The sequence below is a fragment of the Scyliorhinus canicula genome, chromosome 6 (assembly GCF_902713615.1).
Source record: "Scyliorhinus canicula chromosome 6, sScyCan1.1, whole genome shotgun sequence".
Classification (NCBI taxonomy): domain Eukaryota; kingdom Metazoa; phylum Chordata; class Chondrichthyes; order Carcharhiniformes; family Scyliorhinidae; genus Scyliorhinus; species Scyliorhinus canicula.
The window spans coordinates 10,707,865-10,731,738 of record NC_052151.1 but is presented as its reverse complement, the minus strand read 5'-3'; the positions used below and the strand labels follow the sequence as shown (position 1 = coordinate 10,731,738).

Sequence of the window (23,874 nt, the reverse complement as noted above, 5' to 3'; positions counted from 1 at the left end):
GCACAACATCGTGGGCCGAAGAGCCTGTTCTGTGCTGTATTTTCTATGTTCTATGTTCATGCAAGAAACAATAATTTTGACTGTGCACTAATACATGTAACAATAATAAATCAAGTCAAAGAAAATTGTGATCTTTTCATAAACTTAAAGACCTCTATTTGATTACCCTTCTTATGAATATTATGCGTGATTGATCATTTATTTATTTGTGTTCAGAAAATCATAACATTGAAGGTTAACTATTTCTGATAGTGTCAGTACCTTTGTCCACTGCCATAGGGTTCTGCCAGTGACAACAAGTTTTGGTATCATGTCACAGACTTCAGGACTGAAGAACCTGGCTGGGTGAAAATATCCATTTCCAATAATTCCTGTCAATGATACAAACAAAACATTCACTGGTTGCTGTTAATTTAATAATTCAAGTTGACAAGCTGAAAGAACCCATAGAGTGGTGACATTGAAGGACTTTAATTATCCCATTATAAACTGAGATAGTAATAGTGTGAAGGGTAAAGAGTGGAGAGAGTTTTTGAAATGTGTTGAAGCTAATTTTCTTGTTTAGTATGTTTCCAGTTCAGTGAGGAAAGAATCATTGCTGGATATGGTTATCGGGAATGAAGCAGATCAAGTGTTAATTGAGAAAGATTGAGAAAACAGTTAGGTAGGGCAGGGTCTTTTTTTTATAAATCTCCTAGCACTAAAACCATTGGTTATGACAGAGCCCTATCTTTCAGCCTAAATGTTTTGTTCAAAATTTTATTTCTCAATGATGGTAAACTGACAGTTAAAATGTGCACCACAGAATGTCTGTAGGGTAAGTACAATATCCAATAAAATAATGGTACATTTGTATAAGACTGGAATATTTGATAGAAACAATTGAGAGCTGATTGTTACCAAAGACTTTGTCGATTGAAGCATTGGTAGGCAGGGTACAGTTGAAGATTGTGAATTGCCTCTTTAAACGTTGTGGAATGTCATTGCGCCCTCCCCCTGGATGGATCATTGCTGCCATTAATTGTACATCAACAATTTTAGTAAAATCTCCTGGTTTATCCAAGTTGTACATTCCATGCATTTCGATCATCTGACGAACTATTTCATTAGTAATCTGAAAGACAGCAAATAAGATAAACCAATGTTTATTTAACATATGAAACAAACTCATGTATGAGGTTATTCTGTAATTAGCTTGTCCATCCAGAAACCAAATCAGGGAGTATGCAGGGATTGAATCTGTGAGGGCAATTTACATTGTGACAACTTCTGGCCTTCACTGAGTTGCTCCTGTGATTCCATTGGAACTTATTTGGTTAATTATTTAGCATATTCATTGGCAAACCAGATGTTAAAATCTTGTGCAACATGCTGCAAAATCATGCGAGGGTGAATGGAAGGAACTTAATGTAACCAAGCTTAAAAGTCTGCTTCAATTTAAGGAGACAGAAGATTCCTGATGGTACAACAGATATATATGGCTCTGTTTACTATAGTTTTTGACAAGGATGTTCAACTGCAGCCATTTTTTAATGAATGATTCCTTATGATTTCTCAGGAACTGAAGGATCTCAAAAAAGGGCCTCGGAAACTCATGGTAGTAGGAAAAGGGGCCACCGAACACTTTCAGGTTCTTCTGGATGAGATTTGCTAGTTGAGGAACTGCTAGCTTCACTTGCAGGGAAAGAGCCAGCAATACAGTTCTCAAGGCAAGGTAGAAGGTGGTGGCTATGCTGGTGAGTGCTGAACATCATCTCTTTTACCTTCTTCAAGGCAACACACCACACTGGAAACAGTTTAGTGAGACAGCCAGGATCTGCAGCTAAAGTGCTATCACCTGCAAGTCTAAGGGCCAAGTGCTCAAAATTAAAAGGGACGGTTAGACTATTTTTTCTCTTTATTGTTTAGTTTAGACATGATGGACTGAATGGCCTCTTTCTGCCCTGTAATTTTTCTATTGTCTATGGTTCTACATACACAGAGAAGACGAATAATCTGTTGCATTCCATTTTGCCTGTGGTATCATCAGATTCACTGCACTAATCACTCTTATTCCTTCAATAGAAGTAGGATATAACATTACACCTACGGATCAGGGAGTTACTTCATTTGAGTTTACCTTTAAACTATTGAAAGATGGGAATATCAATAAGTTGGTTTTACAAAGCAGTCGATGAATCCCACAATCATGCAGCTTCAAAGGGAACCATTCAATCTATCATATCTCTGCCAGCTCTTTGAAAACTGTCCAATTCGATCCACACCCCTATTATCTCATTAAATTGCAGAGCAGACTCGATTGGCCGAATGGCCTACTTCTGCTCCTTCGTCTTTTGGTCTTATGGTTTAAAGTTTCTACAAATATACAAAACAGAAAAGAGTGGCTAAGGTAAATATTGGCCCTTTTGAGAATGAAAAGGGAGATTTAATAATGGGAGATGAGGAAATGTCTGAGGAACTGAACAGGTTTTTTGGGTCGGTCTTCACAGAGGAAGTCACAAATAACATGCCAGTGACTGATGGGAATAAGGCTATGACAGGTGAGGACCTTGAGAGGATTGTTATCACTAAGGAGGTAGTGATGGGCAAGCTAATGGGGCTAAAGGTAGACAAGTCTCCTGGCCCTGATGGACTGCATCCCAGGGTACTAAAAGAGCTGGCTAAGGAAATTGCAAATGCACTCGTGATAATTTACCAAAATTCACTAGACTCTGGTGGTCCCGGCGGATTGGTAATTAGTAAACGTGACACCACGGTTTAAAAAAGGAGGTGGGCAGAAAGCGGGTAACTTTAGGCCAGTGAGCTTAACTTCGGTAGTAGGGAAGATTCTGGAATCTATCGTCAAGGAAGAAATAGCGAGGCACCTGGATGGAAATTGTCCTATTCGGCAGACGCAGCATGGATTGATAAAGGGCAGGTCATGCCCAACTAATTTAGTGGAATTTTTTGAGGACATTAACACCAGGGAGCTAATGGATGTGGTATATCTGGATTTCCAGAAAGCTTTTGACAAGGTGCCACACAAAAGGTTGCTGCATCAGATAAAGATGCATGGCGTTAAGTAGCATGGATAGAGGATTATTAATTAATAGAAAGCAAAGAGTGGGGATTAATGGGTATTTCTCTGGTCAGCAATTAGTAGCTAGTGATGTCCCTCAATGATGTGGAGATGCCAGCGTTGGACTGGGGTGAGCACAGTAAGAAGTCTTACAACACCAGGTTAAAGTCCAACAGGTTTGTTTCAAACAATAGATTTCGGAGCGTTTGAAACAATCTTGTTGGACTTTACCCTGGTGTTGTAAGACTTCTTACATGTCGCTCAATGATCAGTGTTGGGCCCACAATTGTTCACAATTTACAGATGATTTGGAGTTGGGAACCAAGTGCAATGTGTCCAACTTTGCAGACGACACTAAGATGAGTGGTAAAGCAAAATGTGTAGAGGATACCGGAAGTCTGCAGAGGGATTTGGGTAGTTTAAGTGAATGGGCTCGGGTCTGGCAGATGGAATACAATGTTGACAAATGTGAGTTTATCCATTTTGGTAGGAATAACAGTAAAAGGGATTATTATTTAAATGATAAAATATTAAAACATGCTGCTGTGCAGAGGGACCTGGATGTCCTCGTGCATGAGTTGCAAAAAGTTGGTTTACAGGTGCAACAGGTGATTAAGAAGGCAAATGGAATTTTGTCCTTCATTGCTAGAGGGATGAAGTTTAAGACTAGGGAGGTTATGCTGCAATTGTATAAGGTGTTAGTGAGGCCACACCTGGAGTATTGTGTTCAGTTTTGGTCTCCTTACCTGAGAAAGGACGTACTGGCGCTGGAGGGTGTGCAGAGGAGATTCACTAGGTTCATCCCAGAACTGAAGGGGTTGGATTACGAGGAGAGGTTGAGTAGACTGGGACTGTGCTCGTTGGAATTTAGAAGGATGAGGGGGGATCTTATAGAAACATTTAAAATTATGAAGGGAATAGATAGGATAGATGCGGGCAGGTTGTTTCCACTGGCGGGTGAAAGCAGAACTAGGGGGCACAGCCTCAAAATAAGGGGAAGTAGATTTAGGACTGAGTTTAGGAGGAACTTCTTCACCCAAAGGGTTGTAAATCTATGGAATTCCCTGCTCAGTAAAGCAGTTGAGGCTCCTTCATTAAATGTTTTCAAGATAAAGATGGTTTTTTTGAAGAATAAAGGAATAAAGGGTTATGGTGTTCAGGCGGGAAAGTGGAGCTGAGTCCACAAAAGATCAGCCACGATCACATTGAATGGTGGATCAGGCTCGAAGGTCCAGATGGCCTACTCCTGCTCCTACTTCTTATGTATTTCAGAAACAGCGGTGCCTAATAAATTCAAATGCCATGAAGTGTGAACATTAGGCTGGGGGGGGGGGGGGGGGGGTGGGGGGGGGGGGGGGGGTGGGGGGTGGAAGGGGGGGGTCAGGAAAGCATCTTTTACAGGTGGAAGTACCATCCTGGCTGAGGTAGCAAGAGTTAATAAATCTTGACTCAAATATTAAAGTTAAAGTATTTTACCTGATCTCCCCACTCATTGATAATTGGCATATTGATATCATCAACAAAGACAGTCATTTTCCGTCCACTTGGAGGTCCATACGTACTCCCTACACGCTTTTCCACATAGCTTTCAACCGTTCTCTGCAAAGAAATGTACCTATTGTTAACATTTTTACAACCTAGTGACAGAACATTTCTAAAGATCATGGGGGGTGTTCTCCATCCAGCGAAGTTGGATTTGCGAATCGCTATCGGGCTGAGAATCGCGCCTCAGCTGAAAATCGAGGTTGGCGCCGGGCGCCCAAACGGAATCCCATGTTCTGGCTGTTCAATAGCACCATGAATGTGGTCCTTCCAGGCACCAAGTGGGGGTCTGGGATCTCCAAGAGTACTGTGCACAGGTTCATCTGCCCCATTACACCGCCCCTATATACCTGGGTGGTACAGTATATCCACCTGGATATGGACTGAATTCACAGTATGCCAGGTCAGCAGGATTCGCCACCATCGCCGGGATGCCCCAGGTCCGGGGGCTGATCGACGGGACACATGTTCCCCTATGAGCACCGCTGCATGAGGGCGCGCCCTTCACAAACTCAAAGGGATTCCACTCGCTTGGTGTGTGACACATGTCTGCGGCCGATACCCAGGCAGTGTGCACAACGCCTTCATCCTGGTGCACTTGACGGTGCCTGACACTTTTGTGGCATTTCCTCGGGAGAAGGGTTAGCTCCTGGATGACAAGGATTATCCGTTATGGTCGTGGCTGATGACACCTATCCGGAGGCCACAGACCAACTGGAGAACCGCTACAACGATGCCCACGCTGTGACCAGGAGGTGATTGTGCGGTCCATCGGCGTCCTGAAGATGCAGTTCAAGTGCCTAGACTACTCTGGAGGGGCTCTCCAAGACAGCCGCAGGAGGATCGCCCATGTTGTGTTGGCCTGCAGAGGGGCAACATGCTGGAGGAGGAGGATGAACAACAGGCCTTGTCTGATGAGGAGGATGCGGAGGGGACCCAGGATGAGCAGGGAATGTTATAACCCGGTCGTAGGGATCTGCAACCTCAGAGTCCCTGCGGCCTCATCTGAATAAGGTCTCTCTAGATGAGGGGGGTGGAGCCACCCCTTTAAGCCAGTGGCTTCTGGGACAAAAAAAAACCCAAGTGCGGGAGACCCTTTGGGGAGTAGGCGCTCCAACATAATAGGTATAATAAATTGAAGTTTTCTTAGTCATCACTTCTGAGTGGTCGCTTACCTGGAACTTACACACTCCTTTTCAAACTGAGCCGGTAATGCAAAATTAATTCTTCCAGATAATTTAAATCTTAGAATAAATGCACACACAGCCTTAATATGACTTTTGGAAGTTTCATAATCAGCAACATTTCTCCATATAAAGTAACCATTGACCCATTCCCAGGGTCAGGGAATCTTTTGAAAACAGAAGAGTACATTGCCTTAGTTGTTTCCGAAAAAAATCAACCAATTTCTCCTTTTCTCTTCACCCTAGAAAATGGGACTCATGGACTCATGGACTTCTGAACTGATTTCAGCCTCAAACCTCAAACTCATTTCTCAAATGTTTCATGTTATCCATGTTTTCTGGTTTATTTATTACAAAATATTTAATCATACCCAGTGGAACAGATTTTGGCCACAGAACAATGTCTTCAAGGTAGGTATCTTCCCTCACTTCATCAGCAGAAGAACAACGAAATGGAGAAGTATCTTCTAGTTCCAGTCCCACTTTTGAGTCCACTTCTTCTCGTTGAAGGTTTCTCAGGTGCTGTGTTGTTTCCGGAAATCAGCTGATTTCGAGTCCAGCTTTGACAGCTTTGACAAAGGGTCATCTGGACTCGAAACAACCGCCACAACCTGTCTACAGCAGATGTCATCTCCCTGGCCCCACACTCATTCCTGGAGCATCTCGACAACAAGGATCCTACAACAGAACCCAATTTGTTGACTACAGCTCCGCCTTCAACACCATAAGCCCAGCCAAGCTCATATCAAAACTCCAAAACCTCGAACCTGGCTCCTTCCTCTGCAACTGGATCCTCAACCTCCTGAACCAGAGAAATAAGGAAGGATAAATGATACCTCCTTCACAATAGCTGTCAATACAGGTGCCTCGCAAGGCTGCGTATTTAGCCCTCTACGATACTCCCTATATTCACATGACTGTGTGGCCAAATTCGACTCCAACTCCAACGACAAGTTTACATAGATAGATAGATAGAATGTAGGAGCAGGAGGAGGCCTTTTGGCCCTTCGAGCCTGCTCCGCCATTCATCACGATCATGGCTGATCATCCAATTCTATAGCCTAATCCTGCTTTCTCCCCATAGCCTTTGATCCCATTCTCCCCAAGTGCTATGTCCAGTCGCCTCTTGAATATATTCAAAGTTTTAGCATCAACTACTTCCTGTGGCAATTAATTCCACAGGCTCACCACTCTTTGTGTGAAGAAGTGTCTCCTTATCTCTGTCCGAAATGGTTTACCCTGAATCCTCAGACTGTGACCCCTGGTTCTGGACACACCCAGCATTGGTAACATCTTCCCTGCATCTACCCTGTCTAGTCCTGTTAGAATTTTATAAGTCTTTATGAAATTCCCCCCTCATTCTTCTGAACTCCAGCGAGAACAATCCCAACCTAGTCAATCCCTCCTCATATGACCGTCCCGCCATCCCTGGAATCAGTCTGGTAAACCTTCGCTGCACTCCCTCAAGAGCAAGAACATCCTTCATCAGAGAAGGAGACCAAAACTGCACACAGTACTCCATGTGTGGCCTCACCAAGGCACTGTACAATTGCAGCAACACATCCCTGCTTCGATACTCAAAACCTCTTGCAATGAAGGCCAACATATCATTAGCCTTCTTTAACGCCTGCTGCACCTGCATGCTTACCTTCAGCAATTGGTGCAGAATGACACCCAGGTCCAGCTGCACACAACCCTCCCCCAATTTACAACTATTCAGGTAGTAATCTGCCTTCCTGTTTTTGCTTCCAAAATGAATAACCTCACTATTATCCAAATTATACTGCATCTGCCATTGGTTTGTCCACTTGCCCAACCTGTCCAGATCTTGCTGTAGGATCCCTGCATCCTCGTCACAATTCACCCTCCCACCTAACTTGGTATTATCTGCAAACTTTGAGATGTTACATTTTGTTCCCTCATCCAAATCATTAATATATATTGTGAATAGCTGGGGTCCTAGCACTGATCCCTGTGGTACCCCACTGGTTACTGCCTGCCAATTTGAAAAGGACCCATTAATCCCTACTCTTTGTTTCCCCTCCGGCAACCAGTTTTCGATCCACCTCAATACATTTCCCCCAATCCCATGCGCTTTAATTTTTCACAATAATCTTCAATGCGGGACTTTGTCAAACGCCTTCTGAAAGTCCAAATATACCACATCGACTGGTTCCCCCTTGTCGACTGCACTGGTTACCTCTTCAAAGAATTCCAACAGATTTGTCAAGCATGATTTTCCCTTCATAAATCCATGCTGACTCTGACTGATCCTGCCACTGCTTGATAATGAATTTAAGCATTGAATCAAGTTTGCTGATGACATGACCATAGTGGATCGGATCTCGAACAACGACGAGTCAGAATACAGTAGGCAGATAGAGAACCTAGTGGAGTTTTGTAATGACAACAATCTCTCCCTAAATGTCAGCAAAACTAAAGAGCTGGTCATTGACTTCAGGAAACAAAGTATCGCACACACCCCTGTCTGCATCAACGGGGCCGAGGTAGAGATGGTTGAGAGCTTCAAATTCCTAGGTGTGCACATCACCAACAATCTGTTGCACATTGACGCTACGACCAAGAAAGCATTGTTGTGCCTATGTTTCCTCAGGAAACCAAGGAAATTCGGCACTGACTCTTACCAGTTTTTACAGATGCATCCTAACAGGCTGCATCACAGCCTGGTATGTCGACTGATCGGCCAAAGACTGTGAGAAACCACAGAGTCGCTAACACATCCCAGTCCATCACGCGAACCTGCCTCCCATCTGTCATAATATCCACTCATGTATATAATGAGATGCAGTCAGGCAGTGATTGACACATAGGATAACCAGTAAGCATACAACACAGTACAGCCAATCACCAGACAGGACACTACCACTATAAAGCGAGAGGTCAGTAGGTTTCCCTTTCTCTTGGGACCCAGCTACTGAGACAGTCAGAGTCCACGAGCTAGCAAGTGCAAACACCATGCGGTAGCTAGTAAGTCTGGTCAGGCTACTACAAGGTCACCAGTCATATCAGTATAGTGTCGACCCACATCTGAATATGTATAGAAGTTCTATAGTTGAATGAAACAGTGTTGGATCTTCTCCAGTGTTAGACGTCTGTTTCTAACTTCCTTGCATCGAGTGCAGTCCACATCAAACCAACCTGCCTAACACATCATGGGACCAGAGTGTACTGATCTTGACAGACCTACCTCGAGTGAATCACCATTGACCAGCAAGCAGCCATCCAGCGAAATGGAAAACATCCAGCCTCCTCCCCAACTCCGCATCTCCGGCAACCTCGGCGCCAACTGGAAAATCTTCAAGCAAAAGTTCCTCTTGTACATCGAAGCCTCCAACCTGGAGGCAGCATCGGATGCCAGGAAGATCGTGTTATTTCTCTCCACTGCGGGGGATCACACCATCCATATCTACAACTCCCTAACGTTCACCGAAGACAAAACAAAATTCGAAACATTCCTGCTGAGGTTCAACAGCCACTGCGACATTGAGGTGAATTAGAGCTTTGAACGGTACATCTTCCAGCAGAGGCTTCAGGGTAAGGATAAACCTTTTCACTCCTTCTTGACCCATCTCCATATCCTAGCGCAGTCATGTAACTATGACTCAACGGCTGATTCCATGATCTGGGATCAGATCGTTTTCGGGGTCCACTCCGACTCCCTGTGGCAGCAGCTCCTTAAAATCAAACAGTTGAGCCTCCCTGTCGCTATTGAGACATGCGTTGTCCACGAGCATGTCAAGAATCGTTACTCCCACATCAGGGCGGCAGAAACTGCAAAGCTGGCCTCCCACGAGGCGGAAAGGGTGCAGGCCATCGCACACATACAGGGCCTGAGCATCGAGAAGAGTGGCCGTTTCGCGCGCTTTTCCCGGATCCCTGCGCATGCGCGTCATGACCGAGTGGACGACGAGACTGACAACCCAACTGCGCAGGTGCGTACGTCGATCGACCGCACTGCGCATGCGCGATGGCGCTGTTCTTGAAAATACAGAAAAATGTGTAATTTGAAACATGGAAGTCTGGCAATATCTGGTCTGAGAGGGTACAGGGAAAGATCCCACAAAAGGTTAATAGCAGCTGCAAAGAGCAGGATTGTAAAATGCAGATTATCAAACACACAGGTTTCATGTGGTAAGCTAAAACAATGGCTCACACCTTCATGGAATGTAACTATCTCAGGAAGTATCTGGAAAGGCATGGATGAGAGTTTCAATTGACGAATGTTTAAAACAGGCAGGTCTTTCAGTTAAATTTTAGTATACAGCTAAAAGCAAAGGCTCACACCTTCATGGAATGTAACTATCTCAGGAAGTATCTGGAAAAAACATGGATGAGAGTTTCAATTGACGAATGTTTAAAAGCAGGTCTTTCAGTTAAATTTTAGCATACAGCTAAAAGCAAAGTCTCACACCTTAATTGAAATAAACTCTTAGTAAACAGCTGGAAAGGATGGAAGATGCTCAGTCGAATTTGGTGTAAATTCTAAAGTGTAAAATTCTATGGACATCAAGTCAATTAAAAGAAAATTGGAGACGACCTGTCTACGGGAGACACAATTTGAAGTCAAAATCAAAGGCAAAGTTATGAGCTGGGGACAATTGGAAAATTAAGCGATTCGAAAGCACAGAAGTGGAAGTAACACCTATTGAAACAAAAGGAACTTTGAACATCACAAAGGTAATCAGATCTGAGGTGACGTTATGCCCAGGGTGAATGATTAGTTGTATTCAAGTGTTTGCATCGAAGATACTTTTTGACAATCAAAGGGAAATAAGTTAATTTACAATAAGGTTCTAAAAACTTGGTAATTGTTAGAAGGAGAATATAAACCCAGGGAGCAGCAGCAACAAAGACAGAGGACAGAGCACAGAGAAACAGCAACAGGAGAGAAGGGGAGGAGAACTGAGAGGGAGAGAGAGCTCGGTCATGGGAAAGACAAGGCAAGTAGCCGAGTTTAAACTGTTATACATCTAAGGAAGACTGGAATTTAAACAGGAGTCAGAGTCAGCTTAGAGATAGCTAGCAGAGTTAGCTCTTATAGCTCAGTACATGGATCAACAAGACACAGCAACAGAGCTAACCAGCGAATACATCCCAAGAAGACCAGAATTTAAAGAAGAAGATTGAGTGTCAAGGTGGGCCTGAAGGTCCCTTCAACCAACAGGAAGGATCCAGAAGCAAGATCTTTTTACCTTTCTGTAAAGAAAGTGTTTGCAGCTTTTAAAAGAAAAAAATATAATAATAAAATAACTTTACTTAACCTGAAAAAGTGGTTTATTCCTGAAAGTCTACGTTACTTACTTAGCAATGCAGGACCCAGGACATCGATGCTACTAAGTGGTAAGTAGATAAAATCTTCGGTGAAGGTATGGGTTATATCGGGGGATAACTTGAAAATATAGCTTGACCTGAATGGCACCCACCGAAGCCTGCATCGGAGTCAGGGAGTGAGAATCCCTGTTCACCATTTAGAATATCGACCCTTTTTTGGTATAGGGGGAATTCTAAGAATAGTGGTGAGTTTTCAAAAACAGCGCTGACGTCAGCGTCATGACGTGTCCGAATTGTGGCTCCGCCCACTTAAAGCGGCAATGTCCAGCAAAAGGACGCCGATGTCTCCAGTGTGGCAAGCTTGGCCACTACGCAGCCCTTTGCAGATCTGCTCCACCGCTCAGCAGCCAGCGATCCCAACTGTGGCGCAGAAGTGTCCGCTCAATACAGCAAGGCATGCCGGATTCCGATCCCGACAGCCCAACGGACCCTGATGCTGACTGCCTGAAGTCTCCATATCGGGTGGGCATCATAACCACACATGAGCTGGCCTGCACCACACCTGCGCAACGTCTTTTGATCCTCAGTGTGGATCCAGACGACGAGTGGTGTGCTGTCCTCACAGTTAACAGGGCTGACATCCGATTTAAACTGGACACCGGCGCGTCTGCGAACCTCATCTCACAATCTGACCTTGACACCATCCAGGCCCAACCAAGCATTCTTCCACCTGCCTGCCAGCTCCTTGACTACAATGGCAATGCCATAGCTGCCAGTGGCTCGTGTCAACTAGGGGTTTCCAACAAGGCGATCAAGGCAACATTACGGTTTGAAATCGTCAGGCCTGACAGGGCGTCCCTGCTCGCTGCTCGCGCCTGCAAGCTCCTGAACCTGGTTCAGCGAGTCCACACCATGTCATCGTCACCGGCGATGGCTTCGCCTGATGGAAATTTGCAAGCCGACATAGACGACATTATCACGCATTACCACAGCGTATTCGATGGAATGGGCACGCTCCCATACCGATATAAAATCCTGCTCAAGCCGAACGCCACCTCTGTAATTCATGCACCACGCCGAGTGCCGACGCCCTTCAAGGGTCGTCTGAAAAAGCAACTACAGGACCTCCATGACCAGGGCATCATCTCGAAGGTCACAGAGCCAACAGACTGGGTCAGCTCCATGGTCTGCGTAAAGAGGCCATCAGGGGAGCTCCACATTTGCATTGATCCTAAGGATCTAAACCGCAACATCATGCGGGAGCATTACCCGATCTCGAAACGTGAAGAGTTGACCAATGAGATGGCTCATGCCAAATTCTTCACTAAGCTGGACGCCTCCTGGGGCTTTTGGAAAATACAGCTGGACGCGTCCAGTCGCAAGCTGTGCACGTTCAACACCACGTTTGGTCACTACTGCTACAAACGCATGCCTTTCGGCATCATATCTGCCTCCGAAGTGTTTCACCGCAGGGTGGAACAGATGATGGAGGGCATCGAGGGGGTGCGAGTATATGTGGACGACGTGATTATCTGGTCCCCAAAGCCCCGGGAACACATCGCTCGCCTCAAGCAGGTCTTCCAGCGAATTCATGAACATGATCTCCAGCTCAACAGGGCCAAGTGCTCATTTGGTCAATCGGATATTAAGTTTCTAGGTGACCACATCTCGCAGCAGGGCGTGTAGGCCAGACGCCAACAAGGTCTTGGTGATCAACGCCATGAAGACCCCGGAGGACAAGAAGGCGGTCCTCCGCTTCCTTGGGATGGTCAACTTTCTCGGGAAATTCATTCCAAATATGGCATCCCACACCATGGCCCTCCACCATCTCGTCAAGAGGTCAACGGAATTCCAGTGGCTGCCCACACATGAAGCGGAATGGCGTCACCACAGCCCCAGTTCTAGCGGGCACGATTCTCCGCCCCCCATGATGGGTCGGAGAATAGCGGGAGCGCCTTCCCGACATTTTTCCCGACATCCCGCTACTCTCCCCCCCCCACGGCCGCCCCACGAAACGAATCGCTGCTCGCCGTTTTTTTACGGCGAACAGCGATTCACCCCTGGCCGATGGGCCGAGTTCCCAGGCCTTGACGGCCGTTTTCACGAACTCAAACACACCTGCTCTCACCATTCGTGAAAATGGCCGTAAAGTTCCGTTCCCGATAACCATGGCACCGATCGCGGGCAGCGGGTCCGAAACCCGCGCACTCTTTGTTCCTCCGCTGCCCCGCAGGATCAGTCCGCGGGGCGGCTGAGGGGCATGACGGCCTGCGCATGCGCGGGCTTGACGCATGTGCGTGATGACGTCATCCGCGCATGCGTGGGTTGGAGCCGTCCAATCCGCGCATGCGCGGCTGACATTATCGTGCGCGTCAGCCGCCGTGACCCTTGGCGCGCGGGCTTAGCGACGGTCGCTAAGCCTGCGATGCCGTGGTTCACGGGGCCCTGCTGCTAGCCCCGACCGGGGAGGAGAATCGGGTCCCGGGAGGGGGCGCGGTGGCTGCCGTGAAACACGGCCAGTTTCACGGCAGCCTTTACGACTCTCCGCATTTGCGGAGAATCGCGCCCAGCGCTCTTCGACCCAACCAAGGAAACCAAGATATCAACTGATGTAAGCCAGGATGGCATTGGGGCGGTGCTCCTCCAGCGAGATGACTCCTCCTCCTGGGCTCCAGTGGCATATGCCTCCAGGGCCATGACGTCCACTGAGCAACAGTATGCCCAGATCGAAAAGGAGTGTCTAGGTCTCCTGACAGGAATAGTCAAGTTTCATGACTACGTTTACGGCCTGCCGAAATTCACAGTGGAAACAGACCACAGGCCTCTAGTCCACATAATCCAAAAGGATTTAAATGACATGACACCTCGGTTACAGCTAATTCTTCTTCGACCCAGCCGCTATGACTTCTAACTTGTCTACACGCCAGGAAAAGAGCTGATCATTGCAGATGCCCTATCCCGGTCCATCACCACACTGTGTGAACAAGGTGACTTCATCTGCCACATAGAAGCACAAGTTGAATTGTGTGCCACCAACCTCCCAGCCTTTGACGAACGGGTGGTCCAAATTCGTGAGGAAACGGCCAAGGATCCTCTACTGCAGCGTGTGATGCAGCACCTTACCCATGGCTGGCAGAAGGGACAATGTCCCCAATTCTTTAACGTGAAAGACGAGCTGACGGTTGTGGAGGCAATACTTCTGAAACTCGACAGGATCGTTATTCCTCAGAGCATGCAGGCTATGGTGCTGGGTCAACTCCATGAGGGTCACCTTGGAGTCGAGAAATGCCGACGCAGAGCTCGGGAGGCGGTTTATTGGCCGGGCATCAGCCAGGACATTGACAACACGGTCCTCAACTGCCCCACCTGTCAGACGTTTCAACCGGCTCAACCCAAGGAAACACTGCAATAGCACGAGAGCGTGACCTCTCCGTGGGCAAAGTAGGTGTAGACCTTTTCCACGCCAAGGGACGTGACTATGTACTCCTGGTCGACTACTTCTCCAATTACTCAGAAGTGGTGAAACTGTCCGACCTCACGTCGAAGGCAGTCATCAAAGCATGCAAAGAAACGTTCGCCAGCATGGGATACCGCTCACGGTAATGAGCGACAACGGTCTATGCTGTTACAGCCAGGAATGGTCTGATTTTGCACAGTCCTACAACTTCCGTCATGTTACCTCCAGTCCCCACTACCCGCAATCAAACGGGAAGGCCGAGAAAGGTGTCCATATTGTCAAGCGGTTGCTGTGAAAAGCTGCAGACACAGGCTCCGACTTCAACCTGGCAATGCCACTGTCCACTGGGTTGTCTCCAGCTCAGATGCTCATGAATCGCACTCTGAGGACCACAGTTCCAGCCATCCATGTTCCAGACCTTGACCATCTCACGGTTTTACAAAAAATGCAGCAGTCCCGGGCCCAACAGAAGGCCACTTTTGTGAGGGCCACGAAGAATCCAGCACGTGTCTTCAGGATACAAAGAAATAACATTTATTTACAATAACATATATCTACAACAGCAGCAACTTCCCTTGCAGCTAACTCCTCTCTCACTGCTGGTTCCAAACTGGCCAGCTTTATTTATGCAGGGAATCTGCTAATGATTTCTCCGCCCCCCTCATTGGGGAAGCTCATACTGCCATAGGATTGTGGGATTGTCATTAGTCCCCAGTCAATGGTAAGCAGGCAGGTTATAACATCCCTCTCCCCCAAAGTCCAAGGAATCCACCGAAGACCCTGGCTCGTTTTGACGCAGGCCAGACCCCATTTGCACGAGGCGCTGGATCGGGCGGCGTGTAACGAGATGGAGACCGGCGCTTCCGTGATGAAAGGCGCAACGGTTGTCCATCCACGACACATGGGCCCGAGGATTCCCCTTCTGAGGTGTGTTGTGTCTTCTCTTGGAGTCAGAGTCTGCTGCCTCCGTCATCTCGGCGTCTTTATCTCCACGCGGTTCTGTCACGACCTGCGCAGGCTTTGAGTGAGGCACCAGAGGAAGATTGTGAGGAATACTTTCCATTGTATCTGGTCTCTGTGGCTGTAGAAATGAGCTCCTGGGGCGGGGAATCTTTGGAAGGGATAGTCTTCTGGACCGAACATGGTCTACATGTTTACACTGGAGACGCCCCTGGGCTTGCACCTGGTAAGAGATACGGTCCGTTTGGCGAAAGATTACACCAGGGACCCACTGGGCACCACCAACAAAATTCAGAACGAACACTGGGTCACCGGGCGTAAACTGCCGAATCGGCCGATGCCGAGAAAAACCATGTCCCTGCCGTTCTTGTGTGCGGCGTACTTTTGCGCCAATGTCCGGGGAAACCACGCTGAGCCGGGTTCGAAGTCTCCGGCCCATTAGGAGCTCTGCGGGAGCTACCCCAGTCACCGCATGGGGGGTGGTCCTATATGAAAACAAAAAACGAGCCAGTCTCGTGTCCATCGACCCAGAAGACTGCTTCTTTAGGTCTCATTTGAATGTCTGCACTGCGCGCTCCGCCAACCCATTTGAAGCTGGGTGGTAAGGGGCAGTGCGGATGTGGCGTATGCCATTCATCTTCATGACCCTCGCAAACTCCTCACTTGTGAACGGAGTGCCGTTGTCCGTGACCAGCATCTCGGGGAGGCCATGCGTACTGAAAGACAAACGCATCTTCTCGATTGTTGCGCAGGACGTTGTGCCTCCCATTTTATGCATCTCTAACCATGTAGACTGGGTGTCGATTAATAGCAGGAACATGGATCTTTGAAAAGGGCTGGCGAAATCCGCATGCAAGCGCGCCCAAGGCCGCCCTGGCCATTCCCAGTGATGTAGGGGCGCGGCCGGCGGAAGCTTCTGATGCTCCTGGCAAATGGAGCAGTTTTGGGCCACCTTCTCAATGTTGGTGTCGAGGCCTGGCCAGCAGACATAACTCCGGGCCAACATTTTTATTTTGGTCACACCGAGATGCCCATTGTGCAAGTCTTTCAGTATCAGCTCCTCTCCTTTTTCCAGGGCAATCACACGCGTCCCCCACAAAAGGATGCTGCCTTCCACGCTGAATTCGGACAGCTTGGAGGAAAATGCCCGCAACTCGCCTGGGAGCTGTCTATGCTGCCCACCATACAGGACTATGTGCCGAACCTTTGACAGGACTGGCTCCGTCTGGGTCCATTCACGGATCTGTGATGCCGTGACAGGCAAGGTGTCCACGAAATTTAGGGATGCAACCACCTCACCGGTCGTGGGGGTCGACATGGGGCCGGTCGATAAAGGCAATCAGCTCAGTGCGTCGGCATTCCCTATCTGGGTTCCTGGTTTGTGCTCCAGAGAATACTCGTATGCAGCGAGCAACAAAGCCCAGCGCTGGACCCGTGCGAAAGCAATGGGCGGTACTGGCTTATCCTCTCTGAAAAGTCCCAGCAGAGGCTTATGATCAGTCACGATAGTGAAGTGGAGGCCATATACGTACTAGTGGAAACGTTTCACTGCAAAGACCACTGCCAGACCCTCCTTCTCGATCTGCGCGTACTTTTTTTCTGCTCAAGTCAGTGTGCGGGAGGCGAAAGCTATCGGCCGCTCGGCCCCGTTCTCCATCTTGTGGGACAGGACAGCCCCAATACCATACGGGGATGCATCACATGTGACGAGCAAAGGCTTTCCAGGATCATAGTGGGTTAGTAACCCAGACGACGACAATTGTTGTTTTACCCGCCGGTAAGCGGTTTCTTGCGGCTGACCCCAAACCCAGGTGTGATTCTTCTTTAGCAGAAGGTGCAGCGGGGCCAGCGTAGTTGCCAGATTGGGGAGGAACTTTCCGTAATAGTTTATGAGGCCGAGAAACGAACGAAGATGCGAAGTGTCAGGCGGGGCGGGGGCCTGTTGAATCGCACGCACCTTCACTGCGACGGGGTGCAAACCTTCGCGCTCCACCCGATCACACAGGTAGACTACTTCCTTCGCCTGAAAAACACACTTTGTGCGACGTAAACAAACCCCAGCCTCCAAAAAGCGTCTAAGGACAGCCTCCAAATTTTCCAGATGTTCCTGCTCCAACGTCCCTGTGATCAAAACGTCATCCAAGTAAACAGCAACACGCGGTTAACCTCTCAAAATGCCCTCCATAACGCGTTGAAAAATAGCGCAGGCAGAGGATACTCCAAAGGGCAAACGTGTATATTCATACAGGCTCCGGTGTATATTAATCGTTACATATGGCTGGGAGGCAGGGTCCAGCTCCAACTGCAGGTAGGTGTGACTCATATCTAATTTTGTGAACGAGCGTCTGCCTGCAAGCTTCACGTAAAGATCCTCTATGCGAGGCATTGGGTATCGGTCGAGTCGGGAAGCCGTATTCACTGTAAGTTTATAGTCGCCACACAAGCGAACTGTGGCATCTGGCTTCATTACAGGTACAATTGGTGCTGCCCAGTCTGCAAAACAGATGGGCCTGATGATACCCAAGTCTCCAAATGAGTGAGCTCCCTTCTACCTTCTCAAGCAAGGCGTAAGGCACCGGGCGCACACGGTAATAGTGCGGCGTGGCTCCTGGTTCGACTTGGATTCGGGCTACAGCCCCTTTTTTTTCCCCCAAACCGGGCTGGAATACATCTGGGTATCGTCCTAGCACCTCAGTCTACCCTCCAGAAACTGTTTGGAGGATGTGCTGCCACTGCAACCACAAATGGCGCAACCAGTCCTGACCCAACAGGCTGGGCCCATGGCCGCGCACCACGATAAGTGGGAAACCCCCCTCCTGGCGTCCATAAACAACAGGGATCATAGTTCCTGCAATGTCCAATGGTTCCCCCGTATAGGTGGCCAACCTGGCCTGTGTGTCGGTTAATGAAAAGGTCTGTATACCCTGCTTGATGCGGTCGAATGTCCTCTGGGCGATCACGGAGACCGCTGCGCCAGTGTCCAACTCCATCTCAAGCGGGTGAGCATTGACCCGTACTGTCACCTTAATGGGGGCCACACAGGGAGCTGCCACACAATGCAGCTGCAGACAGTCATCCTCCATCTCCATGTCCTCGGGAGTAGTCACCGTAGGTTCATCCAAATGAAAGGTACGACCCCTGGGCTGGCCCCAGGTTCGGTTGGAACGACTGCGCCTCTGGCGCCCCCAGGACCGGCGTCCGCGACGGGCTCGGCGCCTACAAGTCTGACACGGACATGGCTCCTCATCCATTGGTTCTGGAGAAGGCTCCCTTCGGGGAGGAATGTCCGACGGCCACTGGCATCGATCCGGACGTCGCCTCGCCCAAGGTACCGCAGGGGTGCAGGGGGTCGCTTCCGGATGGAAGGGGTTGCGCCCCAAGACATGCATCTCCATTCCCTGTAGCTCCTGCACTCCTTGTTCTGCGTTCTCTCGGGACAATACTATTTGAATGGCCTGCTGAAAAGTCAATGTTGCTAACAACTTTCTCTGGGTGGCCGCATTGTTAATACCGCAAACCAAACCGTCGCGTAATATTTCTGACAAGATCTCACCATAGTCACAGTACTCCGCAATCCTGCGTAGCCTGGATAGAAACTCTGCAAGGGATTCTCCTGGGGTCCTCTCAGCGGTATTAAACCGGTAACGTTGGACTATCGTGGATGGGGTTGGGTTAAAATGTTGCCCCACTAAGTTCACAAGTTCATCAAAAATTTTGGTGTCCGGCGCAGCTGGGTATGTAAGGCTCCTGATGACCCCAAACGTATGCGGGCCGCAGGCGGTGAGCAATATGACCACCTGGTGCTCGTTTTCGGTGATATTGTTTGCCCGGAAATAGTAACGCATCCGTTGTGCATACTGGTTCCAGCTTTCCAGCGCAGCATTAAAAACATCCAAACGTCCATACAGAGGCATGGTGTAATAGAAAACAACTTCCAACCTGTGTCCAACAAAAATCCAGGGAGGTGGCTTCAGCAGTGTAGACAGCTATTCACTTTCACCCTCGTCGCCAGTTTTGTGAGGGCCACGAAGAATCCAGCACGAGTCTTCAGGATACAAAGAAATAACATTTCTTTACAATAACATATATATACAACAGCAGCAACTTCCCTTGCAGCTAACTCCTCTCTCTCTGCTGGTTCCAATCTGGCCAGCTTTATTTATGCAGGGAGTCTGCTAATGATTTCTCTGACCCCCTCATTGGGGAAGCTCATACTCCCACAGGATTGTGGGATTGTCATTAGTCCCCAGCCAATGGTAAGCAGGCAGGTTATAACAGCCACATATGATGCTCATGCCATGGATCTACCCGAGCTGGCTCCAGCCGATCATGTTCGCGTCCAGTTGCCTGAGGGCGGCTGGTCAGCCGCAGCTGTTGTTGGCAAACAAGTTCCTCCAAGGTCTTTCCTTGTTTGCATGGCTGATGGCTCCCTGCTACAGCACAACAGAGGGGCATTGTGAAGAGTTCCACGCCCACCACCTGACCGCAATGATCCGCCGGCTATCATGCATCTTCCGGACGTACCCTTCCACGAGGCCACCGATCTGCCAGCGATCCTGCCGGCCCACGTGACCACCATGATGGCAGCGATCCGACCTATCCACGTGCAGGCGACTCCTGATCCACCTCTGCGGCGATCGACAAGAAGTCGTCGCCCACCGCAAAGACTGAATCTGTAGACTGAACTTTTGTAAATTTTGTGACTGAATTCATTGATTTAACCTTTGTAAATATTGCTTTGTTTGCCATGTATCTGCACTATCGACACCTTCCCATGTATATATGTTTGTTCAAGCACCGTTTGTATATAGTCTGGCATCTAAATATATATATATATATATATATACACGTTATACATACCTCAGTATTTATTTAACTAAAAAAAAGGGGAGATGTCATAATAGCCACTCATGTATATAATGAGATGCAAACAGGCAGTGAATGACACATAGGATGACCAGTAAGCATACAACACAGTACAGCCAATCAGGACAGGACACTACCACTATAAAGCCAGAGGGCACCAGGTTTCCCTTTCTCTCAGGATCCAGCTACTGAGACAGTCAGAGTCCACGAGCTAGCAAGTAAGTAAATGCTGTAGCTAGTAAGTCTGGTCAGGCTACTGCAAGGTCACCAGTCAGATCAGTATAGTGTCGACCCACAGCTGAATATGTATAGCAGTTCTATAGTTGAATAAAACAGTGTTGGATCTTCTCCAGTGTTAGACGTCTGTTTCTAACTTCCCTGCATTGAGTGCAGTCCACATCGACCAACCTGCCTAACACATCACCATCCATTGACTCTGTCTACACCTCCCGCTGCCTTGGGAAGCGGGCAGCATAATCAAAGACCCCTCCCACCCAGGTTATTCTCCCTTCCAACTTCTTCCATTGGGTAGGAGGTACAAAAGTCTGAGAACACGCACTAAGAGATTCAAAAACAGTTTCTTCTCCGTTGTTACCAGGCTCCTGAATGACCCTCTTATGGACAGAACTGATCTCTTCACACATCTTCTCCACTGAGTGCCACTACACTCCGTTTGCTTCCCCCAATGTCTATGTATTTACATTGTGTATTTATCGTATGTCCTATGTTTTTCATGCATGAAGCGATCTGACTGGGCTGTATGCAGAACAATACATTTCACTGTACCCTGGTACAGGTGACAATAAATCTAATTCATTGGCATCAGAAATTAAATCCACCAAGCTCATTTTTAGTTCATTCACATAAAACTCTATACTACCTGGAACATGTAGGGTTCTGTGGCAGAAGAGAAATTTAAACTTTTGGACAGATGTTCTTCAGGATCATATTTCTTCAAATATCCTTTAATCATTACTGTTTTTGCTGTTCCTTGTTCTCCAGTCAGAAGTACTGCCTGTCATATTATCAGAAATATATTTGTGGAGGGTTTTTTATGACTTATAAAATCAACATTAATAAATATATCAAACTGTTCAATGCCAAATAATTAATTGTGTGTACTTAAGAAAAGAAAAATAATTAATCGCATAATTTATCAAAATGGACATGCCTTGGGCTTTCCCTTACCAGCTGAGTTCATTGAGATCCATATAACTGAGCTTTATCAGAGTATCCCAGTTTGATTCCCAGGATTGAATCATCCAAGGTGACAGTTCGTAGAGAAGCATGTTTTCTTCATGTTTTCTGTCACAATTTTCTCCCAAGGTCCCGAATTATGTACGTCATCCACATGGTTTACAATCCCTGGGAGGGATGTCATGGGACAATTTTCACACAATTCTTTGGGCACTAAAGAGATAGCCAAGGTAGGTCTTAAGCTGAAATGTCAGTTTGGCCTGAAGTTAGTGCAACACAACATCTTGGTAAAACAGGTGAAGCCACTGTTAGAACTGGCTGTCTGGAGACTCGTTAAACAGTGCTCATAAGGGATTGCGATTCATTGTGAGCTCATTTATTAACACTACTAACACATGAGACATTTCACTTCTATTGATGTCATGCTGCTGTCCATTAAATGCATATCACAACATTCCATTTTCTTTTCCCCCCCTCCAAAGAAGTATAACTATTTAAAATACATGTTCCTACTTTGCTACCATTGCATAAGTGTATAAAACTGATAAATCTATGTCTCTAAAGCATACCGGTAATCTGCTGGTATGCCCAGATCTTGTAATGTTATCATTACTGGAGGTTTCTTTAATTGCGCAATGAGGTTGTCATTCCAGAATATTATTCCTGGTTACATATTGTCCAAGATGTAATTGGACTCTACGATGCGTGAGATGCAGGAATGGATCTGATTTATCCCTGGTTACACCTCATCATTGTGCCTGTGTGTGTGTGGGTGGCACGGTAGCACTGTTGCCTCACAGCTCAAGGGTCCCATGTTCAATTCCCGGCTTGGGTCATTGTCTGTGCGGAATCTGCACGTTCTCCCCGTGTCTGTGGGTTTCCTCTGGGTGCTCCGGTTTCCTCCCACAAGTCCCAAACGACGTGCTGTTAGGTAATTTGGAATGTGGCAACTCAGGGCTTTTCACAGTAACCTCATTGCAGTGTTCATGTAAGCCTGCAGTGCTTATGTAAGATTATTATTATTAATGGCTTTACAGGATCTTAATTCTGAATAAATCTTTGCCATCTCGGCTGCTTCTTATATACACCTTCTGTGAGACTGGCTGTGAACTTGACAATTCTATACTTGCATTTTTAGGATATAGAAATACCCTGGGCGCAATTCTCCGATAATGAGGCAGAGTGTCCGCGCCGTCCGTGAAAGCCGTTGCGTTTCAGGATGGCGCGAAACGGCCTCGGGCACGATCAATTCAGGCCCCGATAAGGGGCCAGCAGCGGGGCCGCGAGAAACGCGGTGGGCGTGGCGCCAGAGTGGCGACGTCATCGCGCGACGATCGGATGACGCCGCACCATGTCATTTAAAGTGCGCGATCCGCGCACAAAGGACCCGACGGATGGAGATGGGTGAGCCCTGCCGTGCCGCTCCCAGGAGCGCAGGGCCATCGTGTGTCCAAGACGTGGGCACCTGCAACCAGCTAGCACTGTGCAGCGTGGCTGGCGTGAGATGGGCAACGCGGTAAGCGCTGTGGGGCACACCCCCTTCTGGAGAACAGTGCCGCAAGAAGCTCCACGACCTCACGACGGCTGCCAGGGTAAGTACCCCGAGAGTTCCCCGGCCCCCCCCACCCCCCCAATGCCCCCCATCACGTATCGTGGCCTCCCCCTCCGCCCACGGAGGGGGATGGGGGGGTTGGGGATACCACGTTGTACCCGACCCACATGGGTGACACACCCCCCTGAGAGCTGCCATGGCATGGTGCTAAGGGCATCCCCACCCAGTCATAATGGTGACAACATCCGCACGTCTTGATGATGACCGCCTAACTCTGATGCTTTCTCCCCACCCCCCTGCAGGACAAGACTGCTCACAACCTTTGTGAGCGTTCAAGAACCGGAGGGGGATCACCTGACCTGCACCCCCTCACTGTTCATGAGCAGCGGGCTCTGGACCTCGCTGGGGGAGCCGCCACCCGGGAGGTAGCGCCATGACAGGTCGGAGGCGCAGGAACAAGTGAGATTCCCCTGCCTGGCTACACCCCCTCAGCCCATCACCTCCTCCCCCCCTCCTCACACTGCACCCCCTACTATTGCTCCCAAGCCCCCCCTTTTCAACCCACCCTGTGAAACAGACACCCCCACCCCCTAACACTGGACCCACTCACACTGCCCCCCCCCATCCCCTAACCCCCCCGACACTGCACCCACTCACAATGCCCCCCCACCCCCCAACCCCTCCCCCCCTCCCCGACACTACATGCACTCACAATGCCCCCCCCACACCCAACTCCGGGTGTCTAACGATACATGCATCATTGTCG

The 23,874-nt window shown here is 48.3% G+C and overlaps 1 protein-coding gene across 6 annotated transcripts in view; it reads right to left on the bottom strand.

Moving 5' to 3' along the window:
- The window catches only part of LOC119966976 (dynein heavy chain 8, axonemal-like), a 1,648,910-nt gene that overhangs the window by 372,771 nt on the left and 1,252,265 nt on the right, over window positions 1-23,874 (bottom strand). For all 6 annotated transcript variants that reach the window (XM_038798944.1, XM_038798946.1, XM_038798947.1 and 3 more), the window contains 4 exons: window positions 21,240-21,374; window positions 4,535-4,657; window positions 901-1,114; window positions 262-371 (listed from right to left, as the gene is read on the bottom strand). In XM_038798944.1, coding sequence (XP_038654872.1) covers window positions 262-371; window positions 901-1,114; window positions 4,535-4,657; window positions 21,240-21,374 — 582 coding nt within the window. The remainder of the gene's footprint in view (window positions 1-261; window positions 372-900; window positions 1,115-4,534; window positions 4,658-21,239; window positions 21,375-23,874) is intronic.